Raw genomic sequence first — 23462 nt, 5'->3', positions numbered from 1 at the left:
TCTGTCAATCACCACATTCTTATTGGCAGACTCGACAGCCTTGGTTTCTCAAATGATTGCCTCGCCTGGTTTACCAACTACTTCTCTGATAGAGTTCAGTGTGTCAAATCGGAGGGCCTGTTGTCCGGACCTCTGGCAGTCTCTATGGGTGTGCCACAGGGCTCAATTCTCGGGCCGACTCTCTTCTCTGTATACATCAATGATGTTGCTCTTGCTGCTGGTGATTCTCTGATCCACCTCTACGTAGACGACACCATTCTGTATACTTCTGGCCCCTCTTTGGACACTGTGTTAACTAACCTCCAGACGAGCTTCAATGCCATACAACTCTCCTTCCGTGGCCTCCAACTGCTCTTAAACGCAGGTAAAACTAAATGCATGCTATTCAATTGATCACTGCCCGCACCTGCTCGCCTGTCCAGCATCACTACTCTGGACGGCTCTGACTTAGAATACGTGGACAACTACAAATACCTAGGTGTCTGGTTAGACTGTAAACTCTCCTTCGACTCACATTAAGCATCTCCAATCCAAAATTAAATCTAAAATCGGCTTCCTATATCGCAACAAAGCATCCTTCACTCATGCTGCCAAACACACCCTCGTAAAACTGACCATCCTACCGATCCTCGACTTCGGTGATGTCATCTATAAAATAGCCTCCAACACTCTACTCAACAAACTGGATGCAGTCTATCACAGTGCCATCCGTTTTGTCACCAAAGCCCCATACACTACCCACCATTGCGGCCTGTACGCTCTCGTTGGTAGGCCCTCGCTTCATACTCATCGACAAACCCACTGGCTACAGCTTATCTACAAGTCTCTGCTAGGTAAAGCCCCGCCTTATCTCAGCTCACTGGTCACCATAGCAGCACCCACTCGTAGCGCGCGCTCCAGCAGGTATATCTCACTGGTCACCCCCAAAGCCAATTCCTCCTTTGGTCGTCTTTCCTTCCAGTTCTCTGCTGCCAATGACTGGAACGAACTGCAAAAATCACTGAAGCTGGAGACTCATATCTCCCTCACTAGCTGTAAGCACCAGCTGTCAGAGCAGCTCACAGATCACTGCACCTGTACATCGCCAATCTGTAAATAGCCCATCCAACTACCTACCACATCCCCATACTGTATTTATGTATTTATCTTGCTCCTTTGCACCCCAGTATCACTACTTGCACATTCATCTTCTGCACATCTACCATTCCAGTGTTTTAATTGCTATATTGTAATTACTTCGCCACCATGGCCTATTTATTGCCTTAACTTACCTCATTTGCACTCACTGTATATAGACTTTTTGTTTTCTTTTGTTCTACTGTATTATTGACTGTATGTTTGTTTTACTCCATGTGTAACTCTGTGTTGTTGTATGTGTCGAACGGCTTTGCTTTATCTTGGCCAGGTCCCAATTTTAAATGAGAACTTGTTCTCAACTAGCCTACCTGATTAAATAAAGGTGAAATATATCAAATAAAATAATAAATAATACCGTACCTACAATATTCACAATACAAAATAGGGTAAGGCTATACCAACTTTCCTGATGACAAAGGTGGTAGATTCTGTAGAAGTAATTTGAAAGTTCCACAGCTTAGATGTGTTATTTCATCAACTGTAAGAATACTTTCCCCCCTCCTTCTTTGCTTGAGTTGTGACACGTGCTTGGCACAAAGTGTGACCATGGCAACATTGTGCATCTGACCACAACTCCACCATTCTCTCATTCGCTAGAAAGACCAACCCCCGCTCCGATTCCTGTCTCCTCGGAAAAGGATTTGCAAAGAAATTACATTCTCTGTTTAAGACATAATAAAAATGGTATCCGAGCAACGAGCAGGAATAAAAACACATCTCCCTGGGCTCTGCAAAAACAAAATGATTCAATTACTGCACAAACACAGCTGTGATGGTCATGTCTTTCCTCTGTGAGCAGGGCTCTGGACTCAGGTTATTTCTGGCTACTCTGACTCCAGTCAGTAGCCACCAGTATATACTATTGAATGGCCAAACTGATAGGTGCACAGGACAGATATCTCAACAGGCCTCTGTTCTAAGCTGAGCTGCCTTCAGACCCAGGCTCTGATCAAAGATCTGCAGTCGGTCTGCCATATGGGAACTCATTCATCACCTCTGTTTATCAATAACATTCTCATCGTCAGAGTGTAAACAAATCTGAAGTCAAGGCAACCTTTTGATTTTGATTGTAGAAAAACCAGAGCATTCCATTGGAGCGGGTCGGTGCCTAATATGGAAAGGAGAGAGAGGGTCCGCTTCTCAACTCCTTCCCTTAACTCCTTTACCCTGCACAGCTTTTTCATTCTCGTCTTTAATTCTGTAGTTATGGATGGATCAACATTTATAGAATGGTTAACTGGAGGAAAATGGGGGAGGGTCATGCTTTTTCAGTGAAGGGGAGGGTTTAGTATTTTTTAAATCTAGTCCAGGGGAGGGTCATGTAATTTGTAATTGATGAAATGTCTATATTTCTCAGTGTGGTAGAATTAGATGCTTATTAGGCTATATATCGATGTGTGTCCGATGCCGCCCCTGATCTCTGATTCAACGCTGGGCATGCAATATTAAGTGTGCCTATTTTTAGGGGATAGGCCTAGTCCAAAAATGCATTATCTTGCGCGCGGACTAGCCTATAGCCCCAGGGTTCCCCAACTGGCGGCCCAAGTCCGAATTTGGCCCCCGACCATCCGCTCAAGATTAAATCGGCCCACGACTGAATCTAGTTGATGATCCCTGTTATAGCCTATGTTCAGTTCAGTTTGAGAAGGATAGCGCAAAGATGAGGAGGACCGGAGGTAAACTTTGATAGTTTGCTACTACTATAATAGATTTTATTAAAAACAATATATTTCTTGCCCATTATGTATTTATCAGAGTTATTGACCTCACAATAAGCCAGTTTCGAATAACTTACATTGTGGTGCTGAAACTTGAAGCAGCAGCCGCGGCACAATCAATGGGAAATGGACAGCTCATGGTGCTGAAAGTAGGCACATTCCAGTAGGCATAATTGATTTTCACCGTACTCATTTTTAATTAGACTTTACTAACAACAGGAGGGCTTTGTATTAGAGCATATGTCTTCCTATTTAAGAAATAAGAGGTAGGCCTACCTGTTTTACAGACAAAATTAGGCTATAGGCTGCTATACCCATTGATTTGTCTGTCAATTCCTCCACCCACCATGCACTCTTTAAATAACCTACCTCTGTGTCAGTGAAGGCTGTTAAGTTAAAACCAAAACTGGAATTGAGAGCGTATGAGAAGGTTTGCATGCCATAGGCTTACATTTAATTACAGAAAATGGCAAAAAGCACAGGCCTACTCATTGTTAGTTTAAGATTTAGAAGAATATAAGGATTGGTTATATAAAGTTATCTATAATAGCGCTTAGGTCTGCGATGCTGTATGCTAGAAACAAGCTGTAAAATACCCGGGAAAGATGTGACTCTGGTGCATAAGGGGATATCATTGTTTTCGTTTCTTTGACATTCAGCGGCTGAGCTACAACCTTCTATAGCCGAGGAGACAAAAATTGACTTTGCTTTGGAAGTAATCTAATTCTGTCACTAGGAATTGAGCTATTCACTTTCTGTGTAGAAGATGTTTAAACCCAGACAGCATTTAGGGAAACACTTGTTACCCACACTAGCTGGGTTAAGCCACGGAAGAAGAGTAGCCAGCAGTTAAAGCTTAAACTCTTCTGCATCAGTAGGCTTAATCTGTCTGGGGTGGAAAGGTAGGCCTAACCTTTGAAAGTAACATGCTCAGATTCCTTATGACATCTCAGATGTAATTATTTGCAAACAAGGAGAGTATCGATGCAAACATGTCACACTGATTTGGCATTGGAGAAATATGATGAGATGAACACATGGACCTATCTCTCTGTCCATTCTTAGCATGTCATTTCTGTCATTTGTGTGGTATTAAAAAAGATTCTGCTAATATGTCAAATGACACAGAATTGCATGAAATACGATGATAGACTAATGCAATGCTTTTACTATAAAGGATATCTTTCCACCCTTACTCTTGTCCACAGTGGTCTGCGAACCCACAACCTTCTGGCCCGCAGCCCTGTACACTATCAAAATTCCTGTGTTGCCATGTAATGCGTACAGGACGAAAAACTGTTTTTAAAACGGCATATCTAAGGCTCTGGTCTGTCCAAGAAGTGATGGTAAACGGTATAGACATGTTCTCTGCTATCCACTTTCTTTTAGTTGTTATTTTGGGCATAGGTGAGGGTCACTCTTCATTTTTTTCACGTGTTCAGGGATGGTTTAGGGGGAGGGCCATCCATTTAAATTTCAGGGAGGTCCGATTTTCTCCATGTAAGTAACCCTTATCATAAATAACGTTCACAACCTTAACGTTCGATAAGGCAACACTAGTTTCACCGCTAGGTTAATGGGTACTTTTAAATGATGGTCTCAGACCTCTATTCACCTGTACAGTTAAGAAACTGTCCTGTATTGCTGTGGGGTTGGGACAGAGAGACGGTAGGGTACAGGTGAAAGAAGGACAGGTTTGTGTGGCTAGAGGCTACCATTAGGGGCCTGTAAAAGTGTAGTTTGCACAGACGGATCCTGTAGCTAGGGGGTATGTGGATGGAGGGAGCTATGAAAACATAAGGACCTCATAAAAGGGAGGCAGGGATAAGTGGAAAAGAGGGACATGCCCTAAAGTCCAGAAATGCACGTTTGGAGTTCACTCTAAATGTCATGGAAATATTTCAAAAATAGGAACTAACCTCAATGAAAGTATATTAGTGTTTACTTTTGCTGCAGGGGTGGTTAGTGTTCATATTCCAGCTCAATGTGTTTAATGAGAGGAACTCTATCCATGAGCCAGGCAGGGGAACATCCATGGTCAGGAGTCTTGTCTGTGTGGGCTAGACACAAATAGGCAAAATAGGCACCCAATTGAGAAGTATACCACACATTGAAAATGGACTTGGCCTTGTACTCAAATTGTTACAATATCTTGAGTCTTTCCCCCCCTAAACGTTTTGTGGTGTTATCATTTGGCTAAAACACATATGATTATGAATGCCTGAAATGGAAGCTAACCTCTCTTCATCTTGACTGGAGAGCTGCAGCTCTGCTGTAAACGTTCTCTACAAAAACCAAACGTTATGTAACCGTTAAATAGACACACTGTGAGATTGTTGTACCCGTGGCAGTGTTGAATTGCCTTCTCTTTTTGGAAATTCATAAAGCCCCAGATTGTCTGTCTGGTTTCCAGGCCTCTGGTTTCTATCACGAGAGTTTCTCTCTGCTCTACTTGTTAGCTTTGGAACATTTACACAGTAACTCTATCTCTTCTCCATGATCCCTCTTCCGGCCCTGATTGTACATACTTGTGTATGTGCGCTGTGCATTCAGCAGGCCAACACAAAGGACTCTGAACCCCGAAATTACAGCTGACTGTTTTCTTTGAACCCTGTTCAGATATAAAGTTGACATAAGTGAAGCGGACAGGAAAACACAATTTGTCCTGCTGTTACTGTTTAAAATAGGATGTATAAAACTGGTTTCCTCTTCTCAGTGGAGTCTCTGCTTTGAATATATTTATTTTATAACTGTGCTGAATAGGAACACAGTGAAGCCAGACTAAATAAACGTGAAATAAAGGATGCTGTCTCTGCCACCACAGACGCTTTATTACGATTAAACTTCAAAAAGCATTAACCTTATTATACAGAATGCCCTCAAGGACATGATGCATCTTATATTTAATGCAAACAGTAGTAAAATAATACACTAGCCATCCCTGGATCAGATGTAATGTTGGTATGGGAGGAATGCTTTAAAAAAAAAAGATATATCTGAAACCGATGTTGTCTGCTCAGAGCAGGATGCCATGGTTGAGAAAGCTGGTAGCATTTAAAATGTTGTGCTGCTGAGAGCAGTACTGCAGACTGTTTACTGCATGAGATCTGCAGTGTAACACAGTCATGTCCAATTACGCTCCCTGGGCCGGCTCCTAGGGCCTGTATGGGCTCTCTGAAGCACCTTCACACTCCACTCCACTCCAACCTCTCTGCGTGGACACCAAGAAGCCCATAGAGACGCCATTAACCAACACGTTAAGCCTTTCGGGAAGGAGATCCTACAATGTTCTATTTTGGAATGTTACAGTTAATTGAAAGAGATGATGATCACTGGAGAGTTGATATTGTGACACCAGTATTCCACAAAGGGTTAAACCTCATGGACACCAGGGCAAATACACAAAACCTAAAGGGCAGCATGAGAAGTGGGTTGTACAGATTTGAGCACTGTACTCGCAATAAATCTTTAACTCTGCTTGTATGTGCAAATGACATTTTATTACATTTGGATGGATGACCACTTTGCACACAATCACTCAATGAATGGGCCTTCATGAGCAACAACAAACACATACATACATATGCATGCATTTATAGCCTATGATGTGCCCATAAACAAACCTTAGTCTATCCATTGTTTGGCTAAACCTGCAGACACGCAAACACATGCACGTAGGCACCGTGCCTATATTTTAGACTATATCTTTTGTGTGTTATATGTGCAAATTATCTCTGAATTCCTTTTATAGGGCAGGATGGTGTATATGGGATTTTTGCTCAATGAAAATATGGAAGTAATTAGAGATACCAAGCGAACATTGCTCAATCGTTGTGGGCTAAACAGCAAAGCAACTGTGGCTTGTGAGGTGCCCCAAAGGCATACAGATGTATATTTTGGTTGTTGAAAATCTGACCAAAAGAAGGCAAATAATCAACAAAACATAATTGAATAAATGATTACTGTTGGTGGTGGTGTTCCACTGAGCATGGAGACAAAGAACCACTATGGCTGAACTTTTCTTTATTTACAGTAATTGGTTCCATACACATGTACTGTATACACTGTTATAGGTTGCGGTTCATACAGCATGGTCGCTTCTGGTACATTTATGTAGAAAGTAGTACTTACCCCTTTCTTCTTGTCCACTTATCCAGGATGAGTTTCATCCGTTCATCGAGGCCCTTCTGCCGCATGTGCGTGCCTTCGCCTACACCTGGTTCAACCTGCAGGCGCGCAAACGCAAGTACTTCAAGAAGCACGAGAAGAGGATGACTAAGGACGAAGAGCGGGCAGTGAAGGACGAGCTGCTGGGAGAGAAGCCCGAGGTCAAGCAGAAGTGGGCGTCGCGTCTGCTGGCCAAACTGCGCAAGGACATCCGGCCTGAGTGCCGCGAGGACTTTGTGCTGTCCATCACGGGGAAGAAGCCCCCCTGCTGCGTCCTCTCTAACCCAGACCAGAAGGGCAAGATGAGGAGGATCGACTGCCTGCGTCAGGCCGACAAGGTATGGAGGCTGGACCTGGTCATGGTCATCCTGTTCAAGGGCATCCCGCTGGAGAGCACGGACGGAGAGCGCCTGGTCAAGGCAGGGCCGTGCAACAACCCCATCCTCTGTGTCCAGCCACACCACATCAGCGTCTCGGTCAAGGAGCTGGACCTCTACCTGGCCTACTTCGTACAGGAGAGAGGTACTGCACTGCACTCACATTCTCGCTAGTGTTTTATCAAAGGTTCCTTGTGCATCAGTGTCATGTCAGTGGAGGAAGTCTACATAGATGCTGTGGCTCAGAGGAGGATCTTTTGAACAACCACTTTACTGAGTCACACAGCGCTGTAGAGGTTGGTCTTGAGAGAGCGAGGGGATACCTAGTCGGTTGTACAACTGAATGCATTCAACTGAATAGTGTCTTGTGCATTTAACCCACCCCCTCTGAATCAGAGAGGTGCGGGGGATTGTCTGAATGGGGGTTAACTGCCTTGCTCAAGGGCAGAACAGCACATTTTAGCACCTTGCCAGCTCAGGGATTTGAACCAGAAACATTTCAATTACTGGCCCAGCGATCTTAACCACTAAGCTACCTGCTGCCCCGAGAGAGCGAGAGAGACAGATAGTTAGCGAGAGAGAGAGAGAGAGAAGAAAGTAGAAAGAGAGAAATGAACTGGAGCCAAGTCCTGACAGTGTAAATCATTTTAAATGAGCATGGATTTCGAACGCCAGCCTCAGAGATGTGTTAAAATGTACAGTGTTTAATAAAAGGGTGTAGCCTGGTAGTTAGAGGGGAAAGCTGGGCACCAGTTGATGCACAGACAGGCAAGCAGGGTGCCTCTCAGGGCTAGAGCCAGCAGCCAGGGCCACTCTCTGCATCCTCTCTGCTACTTGGCTCAGAGTGGGGTGACCTGGCAGGCTGGTTGGGACCCATGGCAGAGGCCAAGGAGGAGCTGTCCCATCAGAGGAGACAGCCCTTCCCTGGCCCCTGCCATAGGTCTCAACCAGCCTGCCAGGTAACCAGTAGGATAGACACACAATGAGCCTGTGCGCCCACTATTAAGCAAATAGGCTGTTCTATTAGACCTCTTTAGTGGCAGGCAGGAGCAACGCCTGTCATCAAATAAAATTATGATCATAAAAAAGAAATAATCTGCTACTGTCAGCCTATGTTACAATGCAAACAGTTTTGAAATGTTATGGGAAGCAATTGGCTCCATATGCAGGTAAAATAATCATTTTGCTGTACGATATACTGAATGCAGGGAATCAGCACTGCAGAAGACCCTCCTCAGCCCCTCTGTGTGTGAGCAGAGCAGACAGACAGGGTCTTCTCTATGGCCTGGTTGTGTGTGTGTGTGTGTGTGTGTGTGTGTGTGTGTGTGTGTGTGTGTGTGTGTGTGTGTGTGTGTGTGTGTGTGTGTGTGTGTGTGTGTGTGTGTGTGTGTGTGTGTGTGTGTGTGTGGTGTGTGGTGTGGGAGCAGTGGAGTGTGTGTTTATGTGGGCATCTGAGCGGTCAGTGTGTCAAGATGATCGAGAGTGAGCCTGAGGGGGTGATGGGTGTGTGTGTGTGTGTGTGTGTGTCTCCACACAGCCTGTCAGACGGCGATCACACAGCTCAGATTCACACACCGGCTTCTCTACCATCCCTCTGCAGCTACGGACGCTCTCATTCATCACCTTCTATCATGTCACCAGCAATATCATCCTGCAATATACATACAGTACTGTACAGTACAGAACTCCCCCATACAGCCGAGCCCACCCTGTGGGGGTTCCCTGCTATGCACGCTGTCCTGGTGTGATTGTTTTGTCTATGTGTGTGTTGTGTTACATTATCAGTAATTGCTTTAATTTTGCTATATATTCTTAGCTGAATAATTTTTTTACAAGACTTTTCAAGCTTGTTAGCTTAGTTTATTTTCTTCTTAATTATTAACATATTTTATTTAGGATTTTGTCCACGTTTGACTCTTAATATGATAGGCCTAAAGCTGAAATCCTTTCTGTGCTAGTCAGTCTCAGGTCAATCTGCCTCTGCCCCTTTCTGTGCTGGTCAATCTGCCCCAGAACAAAGCAGTTAACTCACTGTTTCCCGGTAGGCTATCATTGTAAATAAACATTTGTTCTTAACTGACTTGCCTAGTTAAATAAAGGTAAAAAATCTGCTGTATTTGTTTAGATCGAATAAATATGTCTGTTCCTGAGGTGAACGGAAAAAGGAAGATGGCAGAGAGAGGGAGAAGAGATGGAAGCCTGATAGCTGAGCTAGTGCTGGAAATTATTTCTGTCCTCAGCTGTGAGCTCCCAGCTAGCACATAATGTTATGAGACCAGAGCTTCTTAGAGCTTGGTGAGAGCGTGGTTAACCTATGGTTAGTTTGCAAACACAACTTTCTGAGAATGGTGCAGGATAGTTGCTTGGCTTTGGAACATTCTCAGCACATTTACGGAAGTTGACAAAAAAACTTTATTTCAATGAAACTTTATTTCATTACCTTAACAGAACGTTGCCTAAAAGTGAAAACGTGGTTACATTTAATTTCAATTTTCGTAATGTACTAGGAACGTTCGTCAACTGGTTAGGAAACCAGTTTCCTACAGGTTTCCTCATGGTTCTATTTAGAGTAATGTTCTCAAATTGTTCTGAGAATGTTAAGAAAACTTTCCAGAAAAACTTTAGTAACGTTAAGAGAACGTTCTAAGAATGTTATTTAAAAACATATTCATTCCGTTCTCAGCATCAACAAAACTCGCTCTATCCTTTATCTTGTTGCATTTGTTCACGTGTGTTGGCCACACCCAGCAATTGGCCACACCTGATCTTAATGAGTGCTTGTTTCCTTTGAAATGGGGTCTGTTTGAATAGACTAAAATGAACAGCTTTGTATGCGCAAAAAACATGTCATGCTAGCTCCATCCTGGTGATGCATTGGACTAATTCCATCGATAGAGAGCAAAATATTATATGTTCAAATCTCACTGATGCCATGCCACAATCAAAAATAAATATTTTTGCATGATTAATGCCTGAGGAAATGAATTTCCATGTGTCCTATCTGTGTTTAGAGTAAAAAACTAAATAAAAACTAAAATAAAAACTGAGCTGGCGGTGTTATTAAAAGTCTTAATGAAACATTCAGTGAAAGTTTTAAGGAAGTTATTCCAAGACCTATAATTTCCGTTCTCAGAGCGTTAATAAAACCTCCCAAGAAACTTTAAAGAAACCAGAGTAAAATGTTCTCAGAACCTCCCTGCAACCTAAAACTTTTTTCCCCCAGAACAGGCGAAATGTTCACTTCAGTTTTACAATTCAGGAAACATATGGCTTCGTTCAACCTATATGGAACCAAAAAACATACGTTCCCACAACTTCCAACTTCCATGGAACCAAATAAACTAGCTGGGCTGTGTGTCTGCCACTGATCTACCTCTGGCCTGGCTGGCTCTGGCCCCTCCCACCAGTAAACTCTGTCACCCCCCCCCCCCCCCCCCCCCCCCCCCCCCCCCCCCCCGAGGCAACCTTCACCCTGAGATGTCTGGGTCATGGTGCAGCACAGCCTCCCTGTCACCTGACCTGCCTAATAGCCTACAAACCCCTGGCTGTAAACACTCTGATAAGGAGCTGCAGCTTTTCACTTTCACTCAGACCAAAGAAAGAGGGAGGGTGGGAGGGAGGGAGGAGGCTAGTGCTGAGAGAGGGAAAGGAAAGGAAGGAGGGGGGAGAGAGGGAGGCCAGAGAGGCAACCAGTCAGCATTTGTTCTTAAAGGCACAGACCCCTCTTTCAGTTCCAATGATATGTTGTGCTCTGCTTCCTTCATCAGAGCTCTCTCTCCACCTCCTCCCTCCCTCCCTCCCTGATCTCATCTCTGGGTTGGACAGGGAGAGCAGTGTTAGCAGTGTTAAGCCATCAAACAGCAACACCAGCTGGGCTGTGTTGGTCCCTGCTCATTTGCTGGCCTGTGTTTTGGTATCTTAACTAATTGAGCAGAGTGCAGTACTCCCGCATGCATTGGATCCCCAAGGATGATGCTGGGTTAAAGCTTGTTGTTTTCTGCCTCTATGTTAATCAGGGTTTCATTTGCAGCAATAATGTGTTTACACAATCTCCCCTGTTTGGCTTATTACTCATATTTGTGTTAATAGTTTTTATTGCAGAATAAAAAATGATGGCCCAATGTAACTGTGCCAACTCTTTTAACAGGTTCTACTTGTCTTCTGTCATTCAGAATTTTTCTTGTGTTTGAAGACTTTTTATTAAACTCAATATAGCATAAAAATTGTCACAATAGATGGTACGGTGGTTTGACCAATTTCACAAAACACTCTTGTGAGGAGACAGTGCCAAAGTTCTAAGTGAGCACTTACTGAGAAGCCGAGCTCAGCCTCTCTGCCTCGAGCTGCCCGTGAACCCTTCCCATCTCCAGACTCCTCCATCTGCGGCCACGACACTGCACAAAAAACACATTGTGTGTGTGCACTGTAACATTATGCTGTTATGTCACACACACTAAACTACCACGCTGTACAGTCGTCTCTGTGACCGTTGAGCAGCATACTGTAAATCTGCACCCTGCACTGTGGCGGCCGCTTCCTGCTGCTGCAGAGGCTCAGACTCAGAGAGATCCTGCTCTCTCAGGCTCAGTCACAGACACGCATGTTCAGTCAACACAGCCACAGAGGAATGTGCTCCGCGGCTCTGGCAACGGAAATTTAGAGGGGATGGGAGGAGGAGCGGGCCTCCGAAGGGTCAAGTTTAGCAGTGTTGTTTTCCTCCGACAGGGGGAGGTGTTCTGCTCTCGCACCTGGAGTTATTTAACAGCCAATGAAACAGATTGTCATAGACACTTGAGCTAATTATATCACCTTGGACGGCTAAAAATGGTACTGTGAGCTGCCTCCATGTTTTGCATGCCTTTCCCCTCTGGTTATTATCAAAGATCACTGCCAGTAGTTTGAAGGTGCAATAGTACGACTGATATGGAAAGAAAATAAGTATAAATAGCCTTTACATTTAATTGAAGCAACATCGATGTTGGCTTGAACCAGGCTACGTTCATTGGTAGGCTACGTGGTTCAACATAGGAATGAATCAATTGGGAAGTGGTGTTAATTACCAATATTCAAACACATATGTTTAAAGTTAAATAAGCCATTAGTCTACATGGTCAAATATGAGTTTGCCTTTTGTTTACTGTAAATGTAGTAATATATACTCTCTACCACCTGTGGTCCTTAGGGCTCCCATTCCCAGTAGACAGAAATAACACCTGGGTGAGCATGATCCTGGCAGGAGTCTCTCACTTTCATTCTGCTGGAAAATGGGACTGACCCCCCCTCCCTCCACGCTTGGCTGCATATGTCAATATGGAATGACGTAGAGCGGGGAGTTTGTGGCTGTGATTCCACTGTGGTCACCTTCACAACCCTATCCTTCACTATTACCACTGTGGCTCTTACACACACACACACACACACACACACACACACCACACACACACACACACACACACACACACACACACACACACACACACACACACACACACACACACACACACACACACACACACACTAATATTTTTGCATTTGAGTCATTTAGCAGACTCTCTTATCCAGAGCGACTAACAGTATCGAGTGCATACAGCCCTGGCGTTGCCAGCGCCATGCTCTACCAGCTGAGCCACACGACAGACACCCACACGCGCACACAGACACAGAGAGAGAAGGAGAGGGAGGTCACGGGTGAAAGTCAAAGAGACTGCAGCTCTATGGTAATCAATCTAGTGGATCGATGGGCTGGGAGTGTGCTGGCAGAATGCAGGCATTGTGCTGAGTCTGGGCTCTGTATTGGAAAGGCTCTCTGTATTGGAGAGGCTCTCTGTATTGGAGCGGCTCTCTGCATTGGAGAGGTGTCAGTGGACATGTGAGAGAACTCAGATAGGCAAACTGTCAGAGGCGTAAGGATACTAATGTGTCTGATTACTAGTAGCACTACGCAACACTGACTCAATTAGAGATATGCTGTTTTTGTTACTCATTGGCTTTCTAAAGAGATGTTTGTGTTTGCATAAAAGTATAATTTTAGCACAGCAAGGGGTCTTAGGTATACATCAATATCTGTTCATTTGGACTCAAATCATGATCTTTAAATGAGGACTTGGATTTAGTAACACGTCCATAAAAAATTGAATGCAGATGCTGTTTTCAGATAATGCTTTTCAGGTTCTCAACTTTATACTTCAGAAGTTTGGGTCAATGATTATTGAGCCATTTATATTAGGCCTAGCGATGACTGGTGATCAAATTCATTTGAACTTAGGCCCAAACAGGTGTATATATAGACCATAGAGTGTATATCTATCTATCACAATTGGTTTTATTTGTAGTTATCAATAACAAATTCCTCTCAACAAGCTCAATAATATTTGGAGAGTCTAATGAGATAGGAGGATTATATTTGACATTTTAAAGCAGAGTGCTTTGATGCTTTCTGATTCCCTGTCTCTGTGTTATAACAGTGCTTTCTGATTCCCTGTCTCTGTGTTATAACAGTGCTTTCTGATTCCCTGTCTCTGTGTTATAACAGTGCTTTCTGATTCCCTGTCTCTGTGTTATAACAGTGCTTTCTGATTCCCTGTCTCTGTGTTATAACAGTGCTTTCTGATTCCCTGTCTCTGTGTTATAACAGTGCTTTCTGATTCCCTGTCTCTGTGTTATAACAGTGCTTTCTGATTCCCTGTCTCTGTGTTATAACAGTGCTTTCTGATTCCCTGTCTCTGTGTTATAACAGTGCTTTCTGATTCCCTGTCTCTGTGTTATAACAGTGCTTTCTGATTCCCTGTCTCTGTGTTATAACAGTGCTTTCTGATTCCTTGTCTCTGTGTTATAACAGTGCTTTCTGATTCCCTGTCTCTGTGTTAAAACAGTGCTTTCTGATTCCTTGTCTCTGTGCTATAACAGTGCTTTCTGATTCCCTGTCTCTGTGTTATAACAGTGCTTTCTGATTCCCTGTCTCTGTGTTATAACAGTGCTTTCTGATTCCTTGTCTCTGTGCTATAACAGTGCTTTCTGATTCCCTGTCTCTGTGTTATAACAGTGCTTTCTGATTCCCTGTCTCTGTGCTATAACAGTGCTTTCTGATTCCCTGTCTCTGTGTTATAACAGTGCTTTCTGATTCCCTGTCTCTGTGTTATAACAGTGCTTTCTGATTCCCTGTCTCTGTGCTATAACAGTGCTTTCTGATTCCCTGTCTCTGTGTTATAACAGTGCTTTCTGATTCCCTGTCTCTGTGTTATAACAGTGCTTTCTGATTCCCTGTCTCTGTGTTATAACAGTGCTTTCTGATTCCCTGTCTCTGTGCTATAACAGTGCTTTCTGATTCCCTGTCTCTGTGTTATAACAGTGCTTTCTGATTCCCTGTCTCTGTGCTATAACAGTGCTTTCTGATTCCCTGTCTCTGTGTTATAACAGTGCTTTCTGATTCCCTGTCTCTGTGTTATAACAGTGCTTTCTGATTCCCTGTCTCTGTGTTATAACAGTGCTTTCTGATTCCCTGTCTCTGTGCTATAACAGTGCTTTCTGATTCCCTGTCTCTGTGTTATAACAGTGCTTTCTGATTCCCTGTCTCTGTGTTATAACAGTGCTTTCTGATTCCCTGTCTCTGTGTTATAACAGTGCTTTCTGATTCCCTGTCTCTGTGCTATAACAGTGCTTTCTGATTCCCTGTCTCTGTGTTATAACAGTGCTTTCTGATTCCCTGTCTCTGTGCTATAACAGTGCTTTCTGATTCCCTGTCTCTGTGCTATAACAGTGCTTTCTGATTCCCTGTCTCTGTGTTATAACAGTGCTTTCTGATTCCTTGTCTCTGTGTTATAACAGTGCTTTCTGATTCCCTGTCTCTGTGTTATAACAGTGCTTTCTGATTCCCTGTCTCTGTGTTATAACAGTGCTTTCTGATTCCCTGTCTCTGTGTTATAACAGTGCTTTCTGATTCCCTGTCTCTGTGTTATAACAGTGCTTTCTGATTCCCTGTCTCTGTGTTATAACAGTGCTTTCTGATTCCCTGTCTCTGTGTTATAACAGTGCTTTCTGATTCCCTGTCTCTGTGTTATAACAGTGCTTTCTGATTCCCTGTCTCTGTGTTATAACAGTGCTTTCTGATTCCCTGTCTCTGTGTTATAACAGTGCTTTCTGATTCCCTGTCTCTGTGTTATAACAGTGCTTTCTGATTCCCTGTCTCTGTGTTATAACAGTGCTTTCTGATTCCTTGTCTCTGTGTTATAACAGTGCTTTCTGATTCCCTGTCTCTGTGTTATAACAGTGCTTTCTGATTCCCTGTCTCTGTGTTATAACAGTGCTTTCTGATTCCCTGTCTCTGTGTTATAACAGTGCTTTCTGATTCCCTGTCTCTGTGTTATAACAGTGCTTTCTGATTCCCTGTCTCTGTGTTATAACAGTGCTTTCTGATTCCCTGTCTCTGTGTTATAACAGTGCTTTCTGATTCCCTGTCTCTGTGTTATAACAGTGCTTTCTGATTCCCTGTCTCTGTGTTATAACAGTGCTTTCTGATTCCCTGTCTCTGTGTTATAACAGTGCTTTCTGATTCCTTGTCTCTGTGTTATAACAGTGCTTTCTGATTCCCTGTCTCTGTGTTATAACAGTGCTTTCTGATTCCCTGTCTCTGTGTTATAACAGTGCTTTCTGATTCCCTGTCTCTGTGTTATAACAGTGCTTTCTGATTCCCTGTCTCTGTGTTATAACAGTGCTTTCTGATTCCCTGTCTCTGTGTTATAACAGTGCTTTCTGATTCCCTGTCTCTGTGTTATAACAGTGCTTTCTGATTCCCTGTCTCTGTGTTATAACAGTGCTTTCTGATTCCCTGTCTCTGTGTTATAACAGTGCTTTCTGATTCCCTGTCTCTGTGTTATAACAGTGCTTTCTGATTCCCTGTCTCTGTGTTATAACAGTGCTTTCTGATTCCCTGTCTCTGTGTTATAACAGTGCTTTCTGATTCCTTGTCTCTGTGTTATAACAGTGCTTTCTGATTCCCTGTCTCTGTGTTATAACAGTGCTTTCTGATTCCCTGTCTCTGTGTTATAACAGTGCTTTCTGATTCCCTGTCTCTGTGTTATAACAGTGCTTTCTGATTCCCTGTCTCTGTGTTATAACAGTGCTTTCTGATTCCCTGTCTCTGTGTTATAACAGTGCTTTCTGATTCCCTGTCTCTGTGTTATAACAGTGCTTTCTGATTCCCTGTCTCTGTGTTATAACAGTGCTTTCTGATTCCCTGTCTCTGTGTTATAACAGTGCTTTCTGATTCCCTGTCTCTGTGTTATAACAGTGCTTTCTGATTCCTTGTCTCTGTGTTATAACAGTGCTTTCTGATTCCCTGTCTCTGTGTTATAACAGTGCTTTCTGATTCCCTGTCTCTGTGTTATAACAGTGCTTTCTGATTCCCTGTCTCTGTGTTATAACAGTGCTTTCTGATTCCCTGTCTCTGTGTTATAACAGTGCTTTCTGATTCCCTGTCTCTGTGTTATAACAGTGCTTTCTGATTCCCTGTCTCTGTGCTATTTAACACCCCCACCAAACCATTATGAGACCAAATCCTCTCTGTGCTGCTGAAACCCCAGTCATAACGTTACTCATAACATTACAGCTAACAAAGAGCTCACCATCCCTGATGCCTGGCAGTCAGGCAGGCAGCAAAGTGTTCTCTAGTCTAGGTGGTACAGACCAGGGTTTCCCAAACTCGGTCCTGGGTCCCACCTGGGTGAACATTTTGGGTTTTGTCCTAGCACTACACAGCTTGATGATGAGTTGGATATTTGAATCAGCTGTGTAGTGCTAGGACAAAGACAGAGTTTGGGGAACCCTGATATAGACTGCTGGTGCTAACACCCTCCCATTGCTGTCTTTCAGCTCCAGACCAGCTGCAGACTCACATGCTCCCTAATTTCTGGGAAGGGTGGGACATAAGTGACCTAACATTAGGCTCCCTCCCTCCCTTCCTGGTCTATCCCAGGCGCTGTGGTCTGGTCAGACAGAGCAGTGCAGGGCTCCCCACCACAGCTACTTGGAGCTGAGGAGAAGTGGATTTGAGTAGTGATCCTGTGTGGAGGCGATGAGGTCATCAGTCTCTTTGGGAATCGGAGGTTACCTCTCCTCCAGGTCCCTCTATTCAGGCCAAACAACGACTGTGAATCTCTTTCCCAACTCCCAGCTATTCACAAAAGAGAAAGAGAGAAAGTTTTGGATAGAGGGAAGGAGAGGGAGGACAGGGGAGTTTGGCAGACATATAGAGGAAGAGTGAGGAGGTCTCACAGTCTCAATATATCTTTTCTTTTATCAGAATCTATGTGCAGCTGTTGTCATACAGAAAGACAGCTTCACTGAGTCCCCTTGTCCCGACACTGCCAGACTGTTATTTGGGGGAGGGCGTCAGGCGTCAGAATCCTCTCCACAGAGCCGTGTTACGTTACGCCTGTGTATCAGAGACAAAAGAGAACCACTGAGAGGAAAATAAGCCTCAAGTCCTGGAGCTGTTGTTTATACTCTCATTCCAGTCACTCAGTAAACCACCTGATTCCATTAATCATGGTTTGAAACAAGCTAATTCAGCTGGCCGCCCTGCTTCTCCCAATGTTGTTTCTAATGAAATCTCTTGAAAACCTCCAGGACCTTAGTGTAGCCGCAGAGCAGCTGGCCAATCCAACAGCCTCCCCAAACCCGAGTGCCATGCCCCAGCACTGGAGCACGGGAGATGTTTATTTTCATTAGTCCTGGGTCCTAAAGGTTTACATTAATATAAAGCACTTCTCATTCTCAGCCAGTGTTATTTACAGTATATGTACATCATAGTCCTGTCTAATGGGAACGTACACTTACAACTTTTCCCCATCTTGAGTAAATACAGTTTGATCATTATCATATTAGTGACAATTTGACACACAACAGTCACATTGTTTCCAACTTTGCACAGTACATTCATTCAGTAGAGGGACTATAACCTTCTGAAGCATCCGGTTTTCAGCAGCCCTCTGTCATTTATGGTATTACACTGTATGTGTACAGTAAACAAAACACTCAGAGTGAAACTTCCCACAGACGCACTTATGGGTTTATGACGCAGGACTCCCTAACCCAGTGAGGTTTCTGTTTTACAGAGCATAACTTTGAGTCGCTTTCATGTGGTTGGGGAAATGAGACATGAGAAGTCACTTCTCAGAGGTTGATGACCTATCTGCATCCATACGTTGTTGTAGATGATGAGACACACCTTTATCTTGTCTTTCTTTGGTCAGAATGCAAACATTTTTGTCCCAATTGTCTCATAACTTATTCCAAGCCATTTATTTTTGTACCTTTATTTAACTAGGCAAGTCAGTTAAGAACAAACACTTATTTACAATTACAGCCTAGGAACACTGGGTTAACGGCCTTGTTCAGGGGCAGAACGACAGATTTTTACCTTGTCAGCTCGGGGATTCGATCTAGCAACCTTTGGCCCAACGCTCTAACCACTAGGCTACCTGCCACCCAATCACGCAGCGATGTCACTAGAGAAATAATGCAATCTCAGCCACAATTAGTTTGTAACAGTCTACATCTACAACAATACAGTATATAAAAGCAACAAAAAAGAAGTCATTTCATGAAGCCATTGGCTGTGAATGGTCCAGGCTCTTTGTTTCAGCTTTGCTTGACTGTGTTCCCGACAGATTAGAAGAAGCTCATGTTGGAGGCTAACATATACTCATCTTGGTCCTCTCCTCCCTCGTAGCCTCTTTGAAGCCTGTTGTAGGTGATGGCTAGAAGCAGGCCTCCAGCCTCCAGGCTGGAGTGTCGGTAGCGTTGGAGCTGATCAAAGCGCTGAAGGATAGAAGTGACAGATGAAAGGCAGACATGAAGGAGTGCTGCTGCTCCTCCCAGACGGAGAGAGTTTCCAGAGAAAGACTTGGCAGGTTCTCCCACTCACTGAGACCTAGCCTACATTCTGGCCTCCTTTCAGTGTTCGGGGAGAAGGTGCTCACAAACACACACACACACACACACACACACACTCACACTCAGGGGAATCACAGATGAGTGCACATGTTCCGGATACCCACACTTCACCAGGACTGACCCCATATCTATCCAAGGAGAAGAACAGGAAACACATCTATTAGATAGCCCCTCAATAACATCAATTGAAAGCATAGTAGTTGAATGGCAGAAAGTACAGTTAGTTCCGGAACAGTTAGCTCCAATACAGTTTTTTTTTTGCAAGTGAATCAGGCTTCCCTGACAGATTGAAAGCATAAACAGTTTGTACCACAACACCCACCCACCCCCTCTCTACACACCACACCACTCCACCCATAGTGCATTTGCATTCCCTTTGAATACAGAGCTGTTGTTTGACAGGGGTGCGTTATAAAAACCAAGTACAATGTATTGATTGCTGTATAGTTCAGTGAGTTCAAAATAAAGCTTCAGTGCTTTCTCTGTTGTTTTTGTTGGTGGGGAAATGCAGTGCGCTTGTCAGCCGAGGATGATGAATAATGTTCTGAAGAATGTAAGAAACTTTCCTTCTCCTAGATATGTGATAGTTTGACTTTCTGGGAGTGTGGGGAAGTCTTCAGTACATCACCTAATGGTCTAGATTTGGACGGATATGATACGTTTATTAAGGAAAGCTATTTACTCTCCAACATGTCTAATGAGTTCACTCTAAATTCCTGGAAAAGTCCTACATAGAACCAATGAATGTGCTTAGAGTCTGTAAATGCCCGTGTTTCTTCATCTGGTGGGAGAATCCTACGAGACCCTGTGTCTCGGCCTAGTTTCTCGTTGGCCTCATCATCGCCTCATCATCTCCCTTGATCTAATCCTTTCTGCTCTCAAAGGAAGCAATTAAGACCCTTCCTTTAATCCCTGCAGTTAAACAGGGAGATTGCGGAGTACTTTGACGGCCAAATGAACCATAAGTGGTTGTTTTGCAGAGGGACTGCTGTTGGATATAGCAGGAGTGGAATTTAGTGGAGGTTAAAAGGCTGAACTACTGTAAAGTGAGGAGTTAGTATTTAGATCAGTATTTGAACTGAAACTGAACACAAACTTAATCTTTTAGTAACGTTGCTCTGAGAATGCGTCTGCGACTCTTCAGTGTACTGAATGTTTTAGTTTATGATTATGTTTTAGAGCTCTGAAAGTTCAAGTCAAATATGCCCCCATTAGGCTTAATATGGTCATCTGGACAGTCAAGTGTGTCTTGGGGGCAAGTTGTTTACAGTTCGACAATAACAATTACAGTTTCTCTTCAGTCCAAATGTACAGTATGAGTTGTAATTTACAGTCAGTTTTTTATTTCTCTCCAACCATTATGACCTTTGAATATATGTTCCCTATGGACTAAATAGGCACTGACAATTTCATGTGGGATTGTAATAGCTAGGCTCACAGCTGGCAGCAATAATCCCTCCTCCTCCTCTTTCTATCTCGCTTTTCGCCCTCTCTCCATCTGTGTTTCCAGTCGTCAATCTCTCCCTCTAGCCTACAATGTGTGTGTGACTTCATATGTAGGGGTGAGCCAAACCCGCTGATGTTACACATGAGCCATATGACCAAACAGACAACATGTGGTACAGTCAGACTGATGGGTTCAGTCCCCTTTATGGAAGTTGTTCACTAAAACCAACAAAGAGAAACATGGCTGTTAATCTCACGCATTTCTGAACTGACATTTGGTTGTGATCTATTATCTGACTGTAAAATAAAAAATATTAAACTTGTCAGCTCACCCCTAAACAATGTGAAACAGTTGCACAATACCGTGTTGCGTTTTACACAATTTACAAACCCAGCATTGCACACCCATACTAGAAGTAGAAGTTAGTTACCCATTCATCTTGTATTTAACTACATGTATCTTCAATTGTCATGCACATCCTTCCTTTACTCTAGTGTGATCTGATCTGGTTTTCTTCCATAAACTGAGAAAAGGGAGAGGGACAGAAAGTCAAATTCTTCAGCTTCAGCCTGGTTTATCTGGTCCATATCTATGGGTTGCCTTTTTCTGTCGGCTTAATTCACTGTCTACATCTGGAGAATGTTGTTTTGTGCATAAGAGCTCTCATATGAGCCACAGCAGCCTTGGGCCGCAGTAAGTTAACCTCAGTTGATATCATGGTATAGCTCAAGGGGGGGGGCAAAGTACTTCAATCCGGTGCCCCACCCCCCCCCCCTCCAAAAAAGACTCCCCCCCAATTTTGTGGTATCCAACTGGTAGTTACAGTCTTGTCCCATCGCTGCAACTCCCATACAGACTCGGGAGAGGTGAAGGTCGAGAGCCGTGAGACCTCTGAAACACGACCCAGCCAAGCCGCACTGCTTCTTGACACAATACCTCCTTAAAACGGAAGTCAGCCGCACCAATGTGTCAGAGGAAACACCATATAACTGTCGACCGTGTCAGCGTGCATGCGCCCGGCCCGCCACAGGAATCACTAGAGTGCAATCTCTTAACCCAGACGACGCTGGGCCAATTGTGCACCGCCTCATGGGTCTTCCAGTCACAGCCAGCTGTGACACAGCCTGGGATAGAACCCAGGTCTGTAGTGACGCCTCGAGCACTGCGATGCAGTGCCTTAGACCGCTGCGCCACTCGGGAGGCCCCCGCAAATTGATTTTAACAAACAATTGGTCCCCCCAAAAAATGCGTCCCTCCGTTGATTTTCAAAATCCCGATGTGGCCCTCGAGCCAAAAGTTTTCCCACCCCTGGTATAGCTCAAAGTGTTTTCCAGCCATACACAACATAAAGCTATTGCTTAGATCAGAGTTAATTTTTTTCCTCTGTGCAAGGATCTGTCGACTTTGATTTTCTGTAAGTCCAAAATGAGATTTTTCTGTATTTTAGATTTATTTTCACACTATGAGGTTGGAATAATAATGTGACAATTTTGAAAATGATCATAATGCCCTTTTAGTGTAAGAGCTGTTTGAAATTTCAGCCTGTTTTGGTGGGATGGAGTTTTGGCCAATAGACCAATAAGAAAGAGAGTTCCAAACCTTTCTGCCAATAACGGCTAGTTTTCAGTTTTCCCCTCCCTACTCAGACCACTCAAATTTGACAGAAAATGTGAAACTTGTCCTTGTAATTCTCTTCTAATACGCAGTACACATATAGGTGACTTATGTTTGTAAAGCAGCTCTGTATGCCGCTTTACCCCCATGTCTGTCTGTACCCAGGAGGAGTGTGGTCGGACTGTTTGGCTGAGCACGTTTGTGCTTTATCATTGGTCCAGCTCTTATTTTTCACTTCCAGTATGCGATACATTGTCAATATTGATTTTAAAAGAAGGGATACAAGTAGAGAACACAAGTTAAACAAAAATAATGGCATACTGGTCACATCAATATGCAGCACAGTAGGTTGGTGGCACCTTAATTGGGGAGGACGGGCTCGTGGTAATGACTGGAGCGGAATCAGTGGAATGGTACCAAATACATCAAACACATGGTTTGATGCCATTCCATTCGCTTCGTTTCAGCCATTATTATGAGCCGTGCTCCGCTCAGCAGCCTCCACTGATATGCAGTATTTACTGAATCAGTCATACAGAATTGTATTTGTATTACTGTAGCAACACATATAGATGCTGCTGTGTGCTTTGATCTACAGTACCCACATGAACAAACTTGATTGGAATGAGTAACACATCTACAGTAAATGCCACATATTTTCACTTTAGCAGTCGGTATAAGTTAACATCTATTAGGCTTAAGCTGTCGGATGAAGTGTCCTTGGTGGGGGAAGAGGGGAGGAGGAGGAGAGGGAAGGGATGTCACCTCCTGGCATTAACAAGTGGAACATAAGGGTCATCTCAGTTATTCCTCCTGTCATGGCAACCTCTATTATCTCTCACATGGAACAGACTGAACACACGGAACAGACTGAACACAGGTAACACACTGAACACACTAAACACTGAACACACGGAACAGACTGAACACACTAAACACACTAAACACACTGAACACACTGAATAGACTGAACACACTGAACACACTGAACACACGTAACACACTGAACATAATGAAGACGCTGAACACACTGAATACACTGAACACACT

General features: G+C 43.7%; 1 protein-coding gene across 7 annotated transcripts in view; it reads left to right on the top strand.

The window, feature by feature from the left end:
- LOC106584361 (nuclear factor 1 C-type) overlaps positions 1-23462 on the top strand; it is a 124589-nt gene that overhangs the window by 35557 nt on the left and 65570 nt on the right. For all 7 annotated transcript variants that reach the window (XM_014169587.3, XM_082968041.1, XM_082968040.1 and 4 more), the window contains exon 2: positions 7013-7544. In XM_014169587.3, the coding sequence (XP_014025062.1) occupies positions 7013-7544 (532 nt within the window). The remainder of the gene's footprint in view (positions 1-7012; positions 7545-23462) is intronic.

This window comes from Salmo salar, chromosome 23, assembly GCF_965601325.2.
Source record: "Salmo salar chromosome 23, fSalSal1, whole genome shotgun sequence".
Taxonomy (NCBI): Eukaryota; Metazoa; Chordata; class Actinopteri; order Salmoniformes; family Salmonidae; genus Salmo; species Salmo salar.
Note: the sequence above shows the minus strand (reverse complement) of the source record. Positions and strands in the feature narration are given on the sequence as shown.